This window comes from Salminus brasiliensis, chromosome 1 (assembly GCF_030463535.1).
Source record: "Salminus brasiliensis chromosome 1, fSalBra1.hap2, whole genome shotgun sequence".
Lineage (NCBI taxonomy): Eukaryota > Metazoa > Chordata > Actinopteri > Characiformes > Bryconidae > Salminus > Salminus brasiliensis.
Window position 1 is genome coordinate 1,029,793 of NC_132878.1, and position 16,839 is coordinate 1,046,631.

Below are 16,839 nucleotides of genomic sequence, written 5' to 3' on the forward strand. Positions count from 1 at the left end.
AGTCAGTGGTCAGTGAGAGCGTCTACCTGTAATTAACTCTGTATAACATTAAAATAAACCCAAATAAACATAAAGTCAGCGGTCAGTGAGAGTGTCTACCTGTAATTAACTCTATATAACATTAGAATAAACCCACATAAACATAAAGCCAGTGGTCAGTGAGAGTGTCTACCTATAATTAACTCTATATAACATTAGAATAAACCCAAATAAACATAAAGTCAGTGGTCAGTGAGAGTGTCTACCTGTAATTAACTCTATATAATATTAGAATAAACCCCAATAAACACAAAATCAGTGGTCAGTGAGAGTGTCTACCTGTAATTAACTCTATATAATATTAGAATAAACCCAAATAAACACAAAGTCAGTGGTCAGTGAGAGTGTCTACCTGTAATTAACTCTATATAACATTAGAATAAACCCGCATAAACACAAAGTCAGTGGTCAGCGAGAGCGTCTACCTGTAATTAACTCTATATAACATTAGAATAAACTCAAATAAACATAGCCAGAGTGTCTACATGTAATTAACTCTATATAACATTAGAATAAACCCAAATAAACATAGTCAGTGGTCAGTGAGAGCGTCTACCTGTAATTAACTCTATATAGTATTAGAATAAACCCCAATAAACACAAAATCAGTGGTCAGTGAGAGTGTCTACCTGTAATTAACTCTATATAATATTAGAATAAACCCCAATAAACACAAAATCAGTGGTCAGCGAGAGTGTCTACCTGTAATTAACTCTATATAACATTAGAATAAACCCAAATAAACACAAAGTCAGTGGTCAGTGAGAGTGTCTACCTGTAATTAACTCTATATAACATTAGAATAAACCCCAATAAACACAAAGTCAGTGGTCAGTGAGAGCGTCTACATGTAATTAACTCTATATAACATTAGTATAAACCCAAATAAACATAAAGTCAGTGGTCAGCGAGAGCGTCTACCTGTAATTAACTCTATATAACATTAGAATAAACTCAAATAAACATAGCCAGAGTGTCTACATGTAATTAACTCTATATAACATTAGAATAAACCCAAATAAACAAAGTCAGTGGTCAGTGAGAGCGTCTACCTGTAATTAACTCTATATAACATTAGAATAAACCCCAATAAACACAAAGTCAGTGGTCAGTGAGAGTGTCTACCTGTAATTAACTCTATATAACATTAGAATAAACCCAAAAAAACAAAGTCAGGGGTCAGTGAGAGTGTCTACCTGTAATGGACTCTATATAACATTAGAATAAACCCAAATAAACATAAAGTCAGCGGTCAGTGAGAGTGTCTACCTGTAATTAACTCTATATAATATTAAAATAAACCCAAATAAACAGTCAGTGGTCAGTGAGAGTGTCTACCTGTAATTAACTCTATATAACATTAGAATAAACCCAAATAAACATAAAGTCAGTGGTCAGTGAGAGTGTCTACCTGTAATTAACTCTATATAATATTAGAATAAACTCAAATAAACATAGTCAGTGGTCACTTAGTGTCTACCTGTAAAACTATATAACAACAGCTACTGGCTGATATGGTGTCTTTACTGGTGGACAGGGCTGTATATAACTCAGCAGGCTCTAACTGATATTACAGTAGAGACAGGTGAATGCAGGTGAATAAGAGCAGGACACACAGGGTCATCAATCACCGGTTTTATTGTACTGTATAAAGACCACCATGTGGGTCATATGTCGGACCCCCTACTGCCAGCAATCTTACACCACATCACCTCCAACGAGGAGTCTGAAGAGTTGGCAAAGTGTTAGGGTGAAGGATTCTGAGACAGAAGCAGTCAACAGAAGCGTTGATGTGAACCCCAATTTAAACAAGAGTAACAGACTCAGGAAAGAAAAACTGAGGGGGAAAGGAACCGCATACAGTTCTACTAAAACTACACTTCCCACAATTCTGTGCGCTTGAAAAGTATTTGAATCCCATATTTACTATTTAGTTAATATATAAACGCAGTAACATAGTTCCTCCAGCAGGCACACATTATTTGGCAAAATAACAATTATCATCCCTTTATATTTAAATATTTAAATAAAATAATAAACCACTCCTTATACACATCTGTTCCCGCCCACAGAGAGGTTTACAGCCAATCAAACCAATCAATCCATCATAAACACACCCCATGCATAGTGTGAGGTACACATATGGGGGTGTGTGTGTATTGTTAAAGGGGTATAGGACTAAAGTTTATGCTCATATTAATGCAAAACAAAATAATCACCCTCTCCAAGCTCCACCCACCAATGTGTGCTTCCACAGCTACTGTTATACAGTTTGATATGTTATTAATATTCACCCTAATGAGACTGTAGCTCCGCCTCCTCAGTGTATATCACAATACGTACATTTAGAGCATTATTAATATTCACCCTAATGAGAGACTGTAGCTCCGCCTCCTCAGTGTATATCACAATACCTACATTTAGATGTTACTAATATAATCTTGTTTAAAACAATATTAATAACGCTCTAAATGTAGGTATTGTGATATACACTGAGGAGGCGGAGCTACAGTCTCTCATTAGGGGTTAATGTCTGGACTGTGGAGGAGCATGGAGAGGGTAACTGTACAGAAGTCATTAGTGAAGTGAAGAGACGTCGAGGGACAGAACTGAAGCTCGTTTGTGAAGAACACTTGGTGAAAGGCATGAAGAAGGAGGCGGTGTTTCCCTGTGGGGATGAAGGGCAGGTCTGGGACTCAAACTATAGCCTTTGATTGACCCGTCGGACAGTCGTGTGGATAGCATCATGTGGCCATTTGTGTGTAATGGAATACTTCTGTTCAAAAATGCTAACATGGCTAACTGCTAGCTGCCAGTTTCTATGCTTTCTGAACAGGCCTGCCTTTACAATACAACCACTGCAGAAGCTGCAGAGGAGTCAGTAACCGGTCACACCTTGGTTCATCATCAACCTCAGATGTTTGAGGTGAGAGTCCATGGGGGCTTTGAGACAATCTGCAGCTGCGTCTCCCCCACAGTGCATCACTGTGCGGCTCTAATCAGCAGCAATCTTCATACCAGCATTTTAGAAGAAGCATTCCATTAAAGCTGAGGAGAAAAGAAAGTCCATAGGGGGGTTTTGGAGGTTCTTTTGGGGGGGGGGGGGTATAGGAGGGGCATCTATAGGGGTGTATTTTCAGGACTTTAGCTGACGGACTTGAGCTTAGCCCAGGGGTTTGTTCCCCGCACCTCGATGGGCGGCTCGTTGGAGAAGATGTGATTACAGAGATCCTCTAGGGGGGGCTCTGGGTCAGTGGTGGCAAACTGAGCAGCATCTTCAATCTCCTTCCTCACCTCAACGTCTATCTCCTGCAGGGACACACACACACACACACACACACACAAATTAGTGTTAAGACTTGGAACATACGGCCCAACACCACGTACACTTTTATACACCACTGTTCAGAACTAGAACTAGCTGATGGCTCCTGATCTCCTCCGAGATCTTATTCCTGATTATGAACCATCATCAGGAAGCTGCTTCTTACTCGTTCCCAAAATACAGAAACCCTCAGCAGGGGGAAGAGCCTTTTCTTATAAAGCCCCCCAACTCTGGAATAACCTTCCAGATAATGTTCGGGACTCAGACACAGTCTCAATCTTTAAATCTAAGCTGAAACTCATCTGTTTAGTTCAGCTTTTGGTAATTAATGTTTCTTAGATAAGGGCTGCAGGTCCAGGGTTCGAGGACCCAGGGAATTGTAGTACACTGAGATGCTGGAACTGTCGTCTCGCTGCTTACACGCGATCACTCAGACACTGGTGGACGGTGGAGCAGATGGATGCTAGTGTTTCAGGGTGCTCCCGTGTCTGTGTTACCTTCTGGCTCTCTACCTTCTCAGAATTAATGACTGCTGACTGATGGAAGCTGGACCGTGTGGCTCTCCTGTTCCCTGCCTCAGACTAGTTGCTCACCCTCCATTACAGACTACACTTAAGTTTACATGGACTCTTCTTGAACTGGTCATCTTCTAAGTGCTGCTGCTGCTATTATTATTATTATTATTATTATTATTTTACATGATTTACATTAGTAATATCGTCCTAGGGTATATCAGAGGGTTATCGAAGTGTTCCAGGTGGTGCTACAGTGTTTCCAGAGGTTGCTAAGGCGTCTCAAGTGTAAGTTATCATACCCCATGTGGTTGTTTGGACGCTACTAGTGTATTTCTATCGTTGTGACATAAGGGTGCACAAGCTTCTGCACCCTACTTAATCCAATGGGATAATTCTATAAAAACCGTCCAATCAAAAAGCTGTATACAAGCCCACCCCGGAACAAATTTCGTACAACAGTTGGGAGGGAAAAAAATGCACAGATAATCCAATATTCACTGATATTCGGCTAAATCTGGAGTAACCCTGCTGCTCGTGTGCTCCCACCTTCAGCTCCTCCACGCTGGCCATGTTGTTGTTGAGCATGCGGTCCTTCAGCATGGAGATGGGGTCACTCTTACTGCGCACCTCCTGGATCTCCTCACGTGTGCGGTAGCTACAGAAACACAGTGGGGTACAGTTGTTGTACTAGACTATAGTAGATAGTAGTATATGGTCATATGTTTATAAGGAGTAGAAATGAAGGTTATAAGAGCTCATATCCCACATTAAATGGGTTGGGTTCATTAAAACAGATCTGGGTGTTTACATTTGACAGCCATGAACACAATCAGCGGTGGTGATGCTCACCTGACGCCAGGGTCACTCATGCTGTGTCCATGGTAACGATAGGTCTGGAGCTCCATGAGAATCGGGCCCTGCAAGTAATGCAGTACAAAGGTTAATGTTGCATCATCAAATACCTCACACTGGTTCCACACGCAGCTCGGCTCCTCAGTCAAATCGGGGGGGGGGGGGGGGGTGTTTTGTTAGTAGGCTTGCTTTCAGGTTACCTTTCCGGATCTGCAGTGCTCTGCAGCAAACTTGGTGGCCTCTCTCACACACAGGATATCCATACCGTCCACCTGAGAAAACACACACACACACACACACACACACACACACACACACACACACACACACACACTTCTACTGTCTGGAATCTCTTCATTTTAAGAATGTTCAAATGTTATCTAGAATCTAGAATTTAATCTATAATTAAAGAATAGCTCCGCCCCCAGCATCAGCAAGACCCTAAAATCTCAAATCTCAAATCTGCGGAGCATAATAAGCATTTAGAGGCAGAGCTAAGTGAGGAGTGGGCAGGGTAGAAAGCAGCCAATCAGAGGCTTTTCTGCTTTATACATCACCACGGCAACCGCATTTAGCAGGTCGCCACCCATCGCTACACAATAGAGAAACAAGCCTCTTTATGATAATCAACTGAACTGTCTAGGGGGCGCACTAGACAGATTTGGAACAGCTAAACGGTCATTTATCAGCATTAAAAGTCATCAGCCTACTCATGAACAGCCTAGAAAATACACTAGATGGACAAACGTTTTGGGACATCCCTCTTAATCATTGAGTTCAGGTGTCTGATTCAGTCCCATTGCACCACAGGTGTATAAACAGGCCTAAAGAGCTCACTGAACTCCAGCGTGGTTCTGTATGTAATAGGAGACACCGCTGCACCAACAACAACAAGTCAGCTGGTGAAATCTCCTCCCTCCTAGATCTTCCTCCATCAGCTGTGAGTGGTGTTATTATTGAACAGTGGAAGAGTTTAGGAGGAACAGCTCACAGAGAGCAGCTCAGCCACCGAGTGTCTGTCAGACCACGTAAAGTTACAGAGCGGGGTCAGGGCAGAGTGCTGAGCTCAGAGCAGAGTGCAGAAAAGCCTCCAACTGACTCAGTAACTGCAGCAGAGCTCCAGACCTGCTGCTGCTGGTAGAGCTGAGAGCAGAGGGGGACCGGCTCCATATTAATACAGCCTAGGGGTTTAGAACGGGATGTCGTAAAATAGACCCTCTAGGTGAAAGGTGGAGGTGTCCCAATACTTTTGTCCATTCTGTCGCCTTATCTTGTGCATTGAGAGTTTATAAGCCTGTGTGTGTGTTTTACCCTCAGTCCAGGTATAAAGTCTCCTCGTTTATAGTAGTCAGTGCTGGCGGCTGCTCTCTCCACAGACGTGCCCATCCCATATTTATTATTCTCACAGATGAAGATACACGGCAGCTTCCACAGAGACGCCATGTTATAGGTCTCAAATATCTGACCCTGCTCACACACACACACACACACACACAAATAAATAAAAATACATCACCAACCACAATAATCAATTAACGATTCAACCTAATATTAACGGATCGTAACGAACATGATATCAGCCAACCCTGACATCCTACAGATGAATAATTTAACCTTTATAGGAAGTTACAGCACTCATGATGGATAACTGCTGCTGTAAAGCCATGAGCTTTATCTGCCTCGGTACTAAAACAACAGTTATTCAGAAGATGAGAACCATAAACAAATGTTAAACAAACAAACAAATAAATAAATAAAAGCAGTTATGTGCTGTTTGCCTTGTTCAGTCTAACAGCAGTCATCACACCATATAAACACACCACAGTGATCTACAGGGGCTCACCTGATTGGCTGCTCCGTCACCGTAGAGACATACACACAGCTCGTTTTTGCCCTGGTACTTGCATGCCAGCGCCACACCTGCTCCAAGAGGCACCTGGGAAATGTAGTTCTCAGATCAGAACTAAAGGATGGACGAAAGGAGGAGGAGCAGTTCATCTGCGGTTCTCTGACTCACCTGAGCTCCCACGATTCCGTTTCCTCCGTAGAAGTTTTTGGTGTACATGTGCATGGAGCCCCCCTTTCCCTTAGCGATGCCACCGCGACGACCTGACGGCACACACACACACACACCCACCCACACACAGTGTGTTAACACACTGTACGATTCACTGTTATCTAGAACCTGGATCTAGATCTCCTAGATGCTAATGCTGTATCAGTTCTGCATCACGTGTGTGTGTGTGTGTGCTCGTGATTTTACCTGTGAGCTCAGCCATGATCTCCCGGACAGTGCCCCCTCTGGTCAGGGTGTATCCGTGCGCTCTGTACGCTGTGATCAGATGATCGGTCAGATTAATGCCAGCTTCGATACCCACGGCACACGCTTCCTGATGAAACACAGGAAACACAGCGCTGACGTATCTTACATACTTCACCTGAAATCAGCTGGCAGCTGAGTGGGCGGGGCTAGACTGCTGGAGGCTGAATGGGCGTGGCTACATTAACTTAATAGGAGAATATACAGAAATGCATGATAAGTAAAATCACAAATACTATTACTCTAAATTGGGCTGTTTTTAATAATTTAGTATATTTTAATATTTATTTACACACATGGTATAAACTTAGGTCCATAGCGCTGTCCTTTTGGACAGTCCTGAACTTTAGGCTCAAGTCATCCGGCTAACAGAAATCCTGCTGTGTGAAATTCCTCCTCTGGTCAAATTATTTAACAAAGGAAGAGAAAACACAAGGTGGGCGTGTCCTCACCTGTCCGTCATACAGGTGACAGAACCCTCTGATGATTTTCTGTTTGTAGAGCTGATCTGCCTTCAGCTCCATGCGTCTCATGATCTGCATGGTGCGGTAATACTGGAGCCCCTCCTCCCGCGTCAGGACCGCCTGCACCGGGGGGCCGTCCTCCAGCTTATGAAGGTCACATTTCTGAGGACCAGAAGAAACAAAGCACGTTAAACACCAGCGCTGACCAACAGACACTCCGACTAGACACTAAAGAGGAGAGTTTGGTGTGGAACACTCGGTTCTAGATAACCTCCCCCTAATAATTCTACAGTGGAGGTTCTAGATAAGCTTCCCCAGTCAGAGCTGGAGTTCTACAGTGGAGGTTCTAGATAAGCTCCCCCAGGCAGAGCTGTGGTTCTACAGTGGAGGTGAAGGGAAGCAGACGTCTGAAGCTCTACTAAAAGCTCCTCACAGAAAGTTCTTCACCTAATGGTGATGAAGACGCTGCCTGATGCCTGAGACACGGTTCTACCAGAGTTCTGAGAAGAGTTCAGCTCTAGAACCTGCTTTTAGAACCAGATCATTAAAATGGTGGAGGGATACATGCTGCAGGGTGTAGTGCGGCTACAGAAAGTAGTCCCTAAAGAGAACTGGATTAGTGGAGATTCTCTATTCACTATTTTACCTTCATCATCATCATCATCATCACTCCATATAAAACTCAGGAGACTCGTGTAGCTGCACTGGTGGGTTTGGATAGGAGGTAAATTATGGGCTGTATCTGTGTCTCAGTCATGGTGACCGACGCCTGCTTCCCTTCACCTCCACTGTACAGAGATCCAGATTCCAATGAATCATTTAACAAACACACATTCTGAAGAACTGCTGGAATTATTAGACAAAGAGCGCTGCTGGATTGTAGTAGGCCTCAGTATCCAATTATTATGAGATTATAAATAATAATTAATTTGCAGACTGTCCCTAAACTACTGCAACGACTGGCTGTATCTGTAAATCTTATTGGTTGAGTTTGTGTGTTTTTAAACTCTGATTATTTGTAGCAGAGTTGGTGAGTTTGTATTAGTGGATATTTCTGTATTTATTTACCTTCATTATTAAAGATGTAAACAGATACACATTATTCATATAAGATATTACATAAGGACAGCGAACAGACACGGTCACAACCTGTGCTCTCGTAGTTAAACTCTCACCTTAATGTCGAAAGTGGCCTGAGGGGTGAAGTCCGCGTACGTTCTCGCCGACACCACCACCCTACTGCCCTGCAAAACCAGGAGAACACAGACCATGAGCAGGGAACATGCAACAATAATAATAATAATAATAATAATAATAATAATAATAAGTATATTTATCACATCTAAGGTTCCTACACAGTTTCAACACAGACGCCATAAACAACACAGTAAACACAAACACACACAGTCAGCACTGAAACTGAAAGGAGATGGGCAGTTCTGAGGGCAGCTGGTTTAAAGCTGGGCTTTAGGAAAGGAGTTTGAACCGGGTCTAATTATCTACACACCTACTCCTCCATCCTCTACAGCAAGCACCAACTACCTAACCACCACACCACCACACCACCACACACACACAGAGCAGGTGTGTGTACCATCACATCCACATTGTGAAGGACATCAGTTCGTTTTTTTTGCTGAAGGATCCTTCACAGAGAAACGTCTACAGAGACACGCTGAGAAACGGCAAGCAGTCAGAGTCAGCACAGCCAGGCATTCTGGGAAAAGATAAGGGTGGGCCATGAAACAAAGGGTAGGCCATGCTTCGGTCAGTAAGACGGGTTGAGAGGAGAACGGAGAGTAGAGCTGCAATGAGGAGCCAACAAAGCTGATCTACACAATGACTGGGGATGGTGGGTATAGATGGGGATGGTGGGTATAGATGGGGATGGTGGGTATTGGTGGGTATAGATGGGGATGGTGGGTATAGATGGGGATGATGGGTATAGATGGGGATGATGGGTATAGATGGGGATGGTGGGGATGGTGGGTGTAGATGGGGATGGTGGGTGTAGATGGGGATGGTGGGTATAGATGGGGATGGTGGGTATAGATGGGGATGGTGGGTATAGATGGGTATAGATGGGGATGGTGGGTGTAGATGGGGATGGTGGGTGTAGATGGGGATGGTGGGTGTAGATGGGGATGGTGGGTGTAGATGGGGATGGTGGGTATAGATGGGGATGGTGGGTATAGATGGGGATGATGGGTATAGATGGGTATAGATGGGGATGGTGGGTATAGATGGGGATGATGGGTATAGATGGGGATGGTTGGGGATAGATGGGGATGGTTGGGGATAGATGGGGATGGTGAAGATTCTATTGTAAATGAAGCGCTACGTTTGATCCATAATTAACGGCGTTAACGACTGATCGTCTTTGTCTACAAATCACTGCAGCTCCACCATCAGCCAGACCTTCTACACAGAGCGCGAGAGAGAGAGAGGCTGCCGTTACTCACAGCAGGCTGTGGCTCTGGAACGGCAGCTGGTCCAGCCTGGCTATGGATGCTCTCTGGACACTGCGTTAAACCAGCGTCCCGGCAGCTCCCAACCGTCAGACTGGTGGCCAGTGGAGGGGTCAGCTCAGCCGAGGTTGGGTCGAGGGTTTGGGAAGTTGTGTCCAGTGATTTCTGGCTAACTAAAGCATCTGCAGCGCCCTCTACAGGCAAAGACACTTCCATAACAGCACTGCTAACCGACGGTACCGTTATAGCCGACTCTTCCACAGAACTCCGTTTAACTACGGCAGCTACAGCGCCCCCTAGTGGACGGCATCTTAATGCATCTGATGAAGCTGGTAGATCTGTGCCCACAGAGTCCTCTGTATAACAGCGTTCTGACCTTATGGACTTCACTTTATGATGTAGTGTATCCACTGCAGCCAGATCTACAGTCAGCGAAGGTGCTAGTGTCTCTGACGGAGGACCGCTGCTGACCGCCTGTGTGTCTGAGAGGAGTGCGGGGTGTGTTTTAGAGGGCGGTGGTGGGTCAGGGTCAATGGTCATGTCTGCGTATTCGCCCTGCACTGCTAGGAGCTGCAGGATGGCTCGGCGAACCGACGACTGCGGAAGAGAGAGAGAGATCACCGCTTTGGTCTGAAAGCGTTTTTAATTTGCTAAAAAAAAACAAAAAAACAACAGCAGCAGAGCGGAGCTCCGGTTCCCCTCAAGAACCTCCACTGGAACAAGAACCCGTGAGCTCTAGACTACTCACGATTAACCGAGCAACCTAACGCTACGAACTGTGAACAGCATCAAACTACGGGATTATTTGTGATGCATGAAAGTGATTGGCCGCCACCGACTGCATGAAAGGTGCGATTGGCCGCTGAGCTGAACTGCTCGGTTGGAGACTTGCACCTGTATCAGATTTCAAATTTCAGAATAAAAGTCCAGCACTTATTAATTTTAGAGAGAAATAATCAGAAATTCAGTTTTTATATCTGGATTCATTTGTTACAGATGTTTGGTTTGTACTGGTTATTAATTCAGTGGTATCGGAAATCAGCCGATATAATAAATCTATGTATCGTATCAGAACAGAAAATCGGGGAAGATCGGAGCGCCCCTACACGAGCCAATCCGATCAACGGCTGCAGAAAACATTTAGATAAACTGTGACGAGCTGGAGAGATCACCTGATTATTCACATTAGCTACACCAAGCAACTCAACTTACCTCAATTAGCTACACCAACCAATCCAAGGACTTGCCCCCCCCTCCAGATCACTAATGAGCCCAGACCCCCGAATCCTACCAACCCCCCCTTACTGCATTCTCTCCAGTCACACCCACCACACAATCAGCGTCTGTGATGTCACAGTCTACAGCCGCCAAGCCCCGCCCACTTAGCCTCCAGCAGCCTAGCTTCTCTTTTCAGCCTATAGCAGTTAGGCCACGCCCACTCAGCCTACAGCCATTAGGCCACACCCATTCTGTCTACAGCCATTAGGCCACACCCATTCTGTCTACAGCCATTAGGCCACACCCATTCTGGGAAAAACAACAAAATAATTACATTAAATTTAATAATCACAAGACATAAATCTGGACTGAGGTCACCTGATTGGTGGAGACTGAAGCAAACAGAAAAGAAAAAGCGATGAAAGATCAAAGTGACCTCACAGACTCAAACGCCAAAACCAGCCGAACTACCGTCTCTTACCTCATTAACCAGTTCAGCTCCCTTACCGACCGCCCAGAGAGAGACAGAGAGAGAGAGACAGAGAGAGACAGAGAGAGAGAGAGAGAGAGACAGAGAGAGAGACAGAGAGAGAGAGAGACAGAGAGAGAGACAGAGAGAGACAAAGAGAGAGAGAGAGAGAGAGAGAGACAGAGAGAGACACAGAGAGAGAGAGAGAGAGAGAGAGAGACAGAGAGAGGGGAATTACATCTAATTTGGTCCTTATATGGAAATTAAACAGCCTGCTTTGTGACATCACAAATACCCAACTCATTTGCATATACCTGCCTATTCTTGCTGAAATTAGTGTTTCAGCTTATGGTGTGTTTGTGAGCGCAGCCAATCAGAACCGAGCTCATTTACATACACCAGTCTTAGCGAGACAGGGTGTTTAGGCTGAAACAGCGGCTATGGGCTCTTTAACAGCAGGCAGAACCGCTGTTAGCATGGTTAGCATGGTCCAGCAGCTCAGGTGAGCAGGTGCTCCGAGGTCACCTTCACCTGGACATCCCCGACCAGGTGAACAGGTGCACACACTCAGCTACCGACACACACTCACTCTAGCACCCTGACTATACCGGGTTAGCCTGCTAGCTAGCACCCTGACTATACCGGGTTAGCCTGCTAGCTAGCACCCTGACTATACCGGGTTAGCCTGCTAGCTAGCACCCTGACTATACCGGGTTAGCCTGCTAGCTAGCATCCTGTCTATACTGGGTTAGCCTGCTAGCTAGCACCCTGACTATACCGGGTTAGCCTGCTAGCTAGCACCCTGACTATACCGGGTTAGCCTGCTAGCTAGCACCCTGACTATACCGGGTTAGCCTGCTAGCTAGCACCCTGACTATACCGGGTTAGCCTGCTAGCTAGCACCCTGACTATACTGGGTTAGCCTGCTAGCTAGCACCCTGACTATACCGGGTTAGCCTGCTAGCTAGCACCCTGACTATACCGGGTTAGCCTGCTAGCTAGCACCCTGACTATACCGGGTTAGCCTGCTAGCTAGCACCCTGACTATACCGGGTTAGCCTGCTAGCTAGCACCCTGACTATACCGGGTTAGCCTGCTAGCTAGCACCCTGACTATACCGGGTTAGCCTGCTAGCTAGCACCCTGACTATACTGGGTTAGCCTGCTAGCTAGCATCCTGACTATACCGGGTTAGCCTGCTAGCTAGCATCCTGACTATACCGGGTTAGCCTGCTAGCTAGCACCCTGTCTATTCCGGGTTAGCCTGCTAGCTAGCACCCTGACTATACTGGGTTAGCCTGCTAGCTAGCATCCTGACTATACCGGGTTAGCCTGCTAGCTAGCACCCTGACTATACCGGGTTAGCCTGCTAGCTAGCACCCTGACTATACCGGGTTAGCCTGCTAGCTAGCACCCTGACTATACCGGGTTAGCCTGCTAGCTAGCACCCTGACTATACCGGGTTAGCCTGCTAGCTAGCACCCTGACTATACCGGGTTAGCCTGCTAGCTAGCATCCTGACTATACTGGGTTAGCCTGCTAGCTAGCATCCTGACTATACCGGGTTAGCCTGCTAGCTAGCACCCTGTCTATTCCGGGTTAGCCTGCTAGCTAGCACCCTGACTATACTGGGTTAGCCTGCTAGCTAGCATCCTGACTATACTGGGTTAGCCTGCTAGCTAGCACCCTGTCTATACTGGGTTAGCCTGCTAGCTAGCACCCTGACTATACTGGGTTAGCCTGCTAGCTAGCATCCTGACTATACTGGGTTAGCCTGCTAGCTAGCATCCTGACTATACTGGGTTAGCCTGCTAGCTAGCATCCTGACTATACCGGGTTAGCCTGCTAGCTAGCACCCTGTCTATTCCGGGTTAGCCTGCTAGCTAGCACCCTGACTATACTGGGTTAGCCTGCTAGCTAGCATCCTGACTATACCGGGTTAGCCTGCTAGCTAGCACCCTGACTATACCGGGTTAGCCTGCTAGCTAGCACCCTGACTATACCGGGTTAGCCTGCTAGCTAGCACCCTGACTATACCGGGTTAGCCTGCTAGCTAGCACCCTGACTATACCGGGTTAGCCTGCTAGCTAGCACCCTGACTATACCGGGTTAGCCTGCTAGCTAGCATCCTGACTATACTGGGTTAGCCTGCTAGCTAGCATCCTGACTATACCGGGTTAGCCTGCTAGCTAGCACCCTGTCTATTCCGGGTTAGCCTGCTAGCTAGCACCCTGACTATACTGGGTTAGCCTGCTAGCTAGCATCCTGACTATACTGGGTTAGCCTGCTAGCTAGCACCCTGTCTATACTGGGTTAGCCTGCTAGCTAGCACCCTGACTATACTGGGTTAGCCTGCTAGCTAGCATCCTGACTATACTGGGTTAGCCTGCTAGCTAGCACCCTGTCTATACTGGGTTAGCCTGCTAGCTAGCACCCTGTCTATACTGGGTTAGCCTGCTAGCTAGCACCCTGTCTATACTGGGTTAGCCTGCTAGCTAGCACCCTGACTATACTGGGTTAGCCTGCTAGCTAGCACCCTGTCTATACTGGGTTAGCCTGCTAGCTAGCACCCTGTCTATACTGGGTTAGCCTGCTAGCTAGCACCCTGACTATACTGGGTTAGCCTGCTAGCTAGCACCCTGACTATACTGGGTTAGCCTGCTAGCTAGCACCCTGTCTATACTGGGTTAGCCTGCTAGCTAGCACCCTGACTATACTGGGTTAGCCTGCTAGCTAGCACCCTGACTATACTGGGTTAGCCTGCTAGCTAGCACCCTGACTATACCGGGTTAGCCTGCTAGCTAGCACCCTGACTATACCGGGTTAGCCTGCTAGCTAGCATCCTGACTATACCGGGTTAGCCTGCTAGCTAGCACCCTGTCTATACCGGGTTAGCCTGCTAGCTAGCACCCTGACTATACTGGGTTAGCCTGCTAGCTAGCATCCTGACTATACCGGGTTAGCCTGCTAGCTAGCACCCTGTCTATACCGGGTTAGCCTGCTAGCTAGCACCCTGACTATACTGGGTTAGCCTGCTAGCTAGCATCCTGACTATACTGGGTTAGCCTGCTAGCTAGCACCCTGTCTATACTGGGTTAGCCTGCTAGCTAGCACCCTGTCTATACTGGGTTAGCCTGCTAGCTAGCACCCTGTCTATACTGGGTTAGCCTGCTAGCTAGCACCCTGTCTATACTGGGTTAGCCTGCTAGCTAGCACCCTGACTATACTGGGTTAGCCTGCTAGCTAGCACCCTGTCTATACTGGGTTAGCCTGCTAGCTAGCACCCTGTCTATACTGGGTTAGCCTGCTAGCTAGCACCCTGACTATACTGGGTTAGCCTGCTAGCTAGCACCCTGACTATACTGGGTTAGCCTGCTAGCTAGCACCCTGACTATACTGGGTTAGCCTGCTAGCTAGCACCCTGACTATACTGGGTTAGCCTGCTAGCTAGCACCCTGACTATACTGGGTTAGCCTGCTAGCTAGCACCCTGACTATACTGGGTTAGCCTGCTAGCTAGCACCCTGTCTATACTGGGTTAGCCTGCTAGCTAGCACCCTGACTATACTGGGTTAGCCTGCTAGCTAGCACCCTGACTATACTGGGTTAGCCTGCTAGCTAGCACCCTGTCTATACTGGGTTAGCCTGCTAGCTAGCATCCTGACTATACTGGGTTAGCCTGCTAGCTAGCACCCTGACTATACTGGGTTAGCCTGCTAGCTAGCACCCTGACTATACTGGGTTAGCCTGCTAGCTAGCACCCTGTCTATACTGGGTTAGCCTGCTAGCTAGCACCCTGTCTATACTGGGTTAGCCTGCTAGCTAGCATCCTGACTATACTGGGTTAGCCTGCTAGCTAGCATCCTGACTATACTGGGTTAGCCTGCTAGCTAGCACCCTGACTATACTGGGTTAGCCTGCTAGCTAGCACCCTGACTATACTGGGTTAGCCTGCTAGCTAGCACCCTGACTATACTGGGTTAGCCTGCTAGCTAGCACCCTGACTATACTGGGTTAGCCTGCTAGCTAGCATCCTGTCTATACTGGGTTAGCCTGCTAGCTAGCACCCTGACTATACTGGGTTAGCCTGCTAGCTAGCATCCTGACTGTGTATATACCGGGTTAGCTCGCTGGCTAGCTTCCCGCATCTGGGTGTGTAGCTAGCGGGTTAGCCTGCTAGCTGTTAGCCGCGCTAAGCTGCCTGGGTGTCCGCGCAGCTCCTGGCCCAGCCAGCCCCGGACTTACACTGAAAATCGGCTCCGCGGCTGGGCTGCGGTAATGTGTAGGAGCGGGGGCCGCGCTGTGCGCAGCAGCGGCGGCCGGGTGTCTGCTGTCAGCCCGGGGGTAAAGGCACCAACACCCTGCGTGTGTCTCCACAAGGTCAAGCGGGCCGGGCCGGGTCTCCCCGAGCAGACAGCCGAACAGAACCCCGCTTCCATAATGAACCGCAGATCTGATTAAAGCCCAGCCGTTAAACAGACACACCCAGACCCACAGCAATGAACCGGATTAGCGGAGCGGTACGTACAGTCCTGCCGGCGCTGAGCCTCAGAGCGCTGGATATCAGAGACAGCATCTTCCTCATGCTAACGCCACACAGCCGGAGACAGCCCGCAGCGCCTTCAGCCGGAGACCGGGAGCCGAGACAGCGCCCCCTGCTGCCCGCAGCGCCTTCAGCCGGAGACCGGGAGCGGAGACAGCGCCCCCTGCTGCCCGCAGCGCCTTCAGCCGGAGACCGGGAGCCGAGACAGCGCCCCCTGCTGCCCGCAGCGCCTTCAGCCGGAGACCGGGAGCGGAGACAGCGCCCCCTGCTGCCCGCAGCGCCTTCAGCCGGAGACCGGGAGCGGAGACAGCGCCCCCTGCTGCCCGCAGCGCGCACATGCCTCCTCCTCCCTTAAAGGCCAAGTCCAGCATTCACATTTACTCAGGGTCCGAGCTGACCTACAGGGCAGGCGAGGAGAAGCCCTGGACCTCTAAAAGCTCCTCACAGAAAGTTCTTCACCTAATGGTGATGAAGACGCTGCCTGATGCCTGAGACACTGTTCTACCAGAGTTCTGAGAAGAGCTCGGCTCTAGAACCTGCTTTTAGAACCATGCAGATCAATTATATCTATAATAATTATTCATTTAGATAATTAATCTAGATTACGACAGGATAAACAAGTCGTTTA

The 16,839-nt window shown here is 47.5% G+C and overlaps 1 protein-coding gene across 3 annotated transcripts; it reads right to left on the reverse strand.

Moving 5' to 3' along the window:
• Positions 1-1,659: 1,659 nt before the first annotated feature.
• Positions 1,660-16,299, reverse strand: pdha1a (pyruvate dehydrogenase E1 subunit alpha 1a). 3 transcript variants are annotated; one of them, XM_072690133.1, is made up of 12 exons: positions 16,197-16,299; positions 9,978-10,580; positions 8,691-8,759; positions 7,504-7,677; positions 6,995-7,121; positions 6,749-6,840; positions 6,575-6,667; positions 6,043-6,198; positions 4,932-5,003; positions 4,729-4,796; positions 4,426-4,534; positions 1,660-3,348 (listed from the first exon to the last, which is right to left on the reverse strand). In XM_072690133.1, exons 1-12 carry the CDS (start codon positions 16,251-16,253, stop codon positions 3,184-3,186), a joined length of 1,785 nt encoding a protein of 594 aa, XP_072546234.1. In that variant the 5' UTR covers positions 16,254-16,299; the 3' UTR covers positions 1,660-3,183. The 3 variants fall into 3 exon arrangements, with proteins under 3 accessions (XP_072546234.1, XP_072546056.1, XP_072546148.1); XM_072689955.1 differs by lacking the exon at positions 9,978-10,580 and adding an exon at positions 11,683-11,703 and having other exon boundaries at positions 16,197-16,292; XM_072690047.1 differs by lacking the exon at positions 9,978-10,580.
• Between the last annotated feature and the right edge of the window lie 540 nt (positions 16,300-16,839).

What these genes read in the sequence shown, in the direction of transcription:
- pdha1a (XM_072690133.1), bottom strand. Translation starts at nt 16,253, where the DNA reads ATGAGGAAGATGCTGTCTCTGATATCCAGCGCTCTGAGGCTCAGCGCC. An exon ending in TTCCAGAGCCACAGCCTGCT is followed by an intron (nt 8,760 to 9,977) that starts GTGAGTAACGGC and finishes CTGGTTTTGCAG; the next exon opens with GGCAGTAGGGTGGTGGTGTC. An exon ending in GATCATGGCTGAGCTCACAG is followed by an intron (nt 6,841 to 6,994) that starts GTAAAATCACGA and finishes GTGTGCCGTCAG; the next exon opens with GTCGTCGCGGTGGCATCGCT.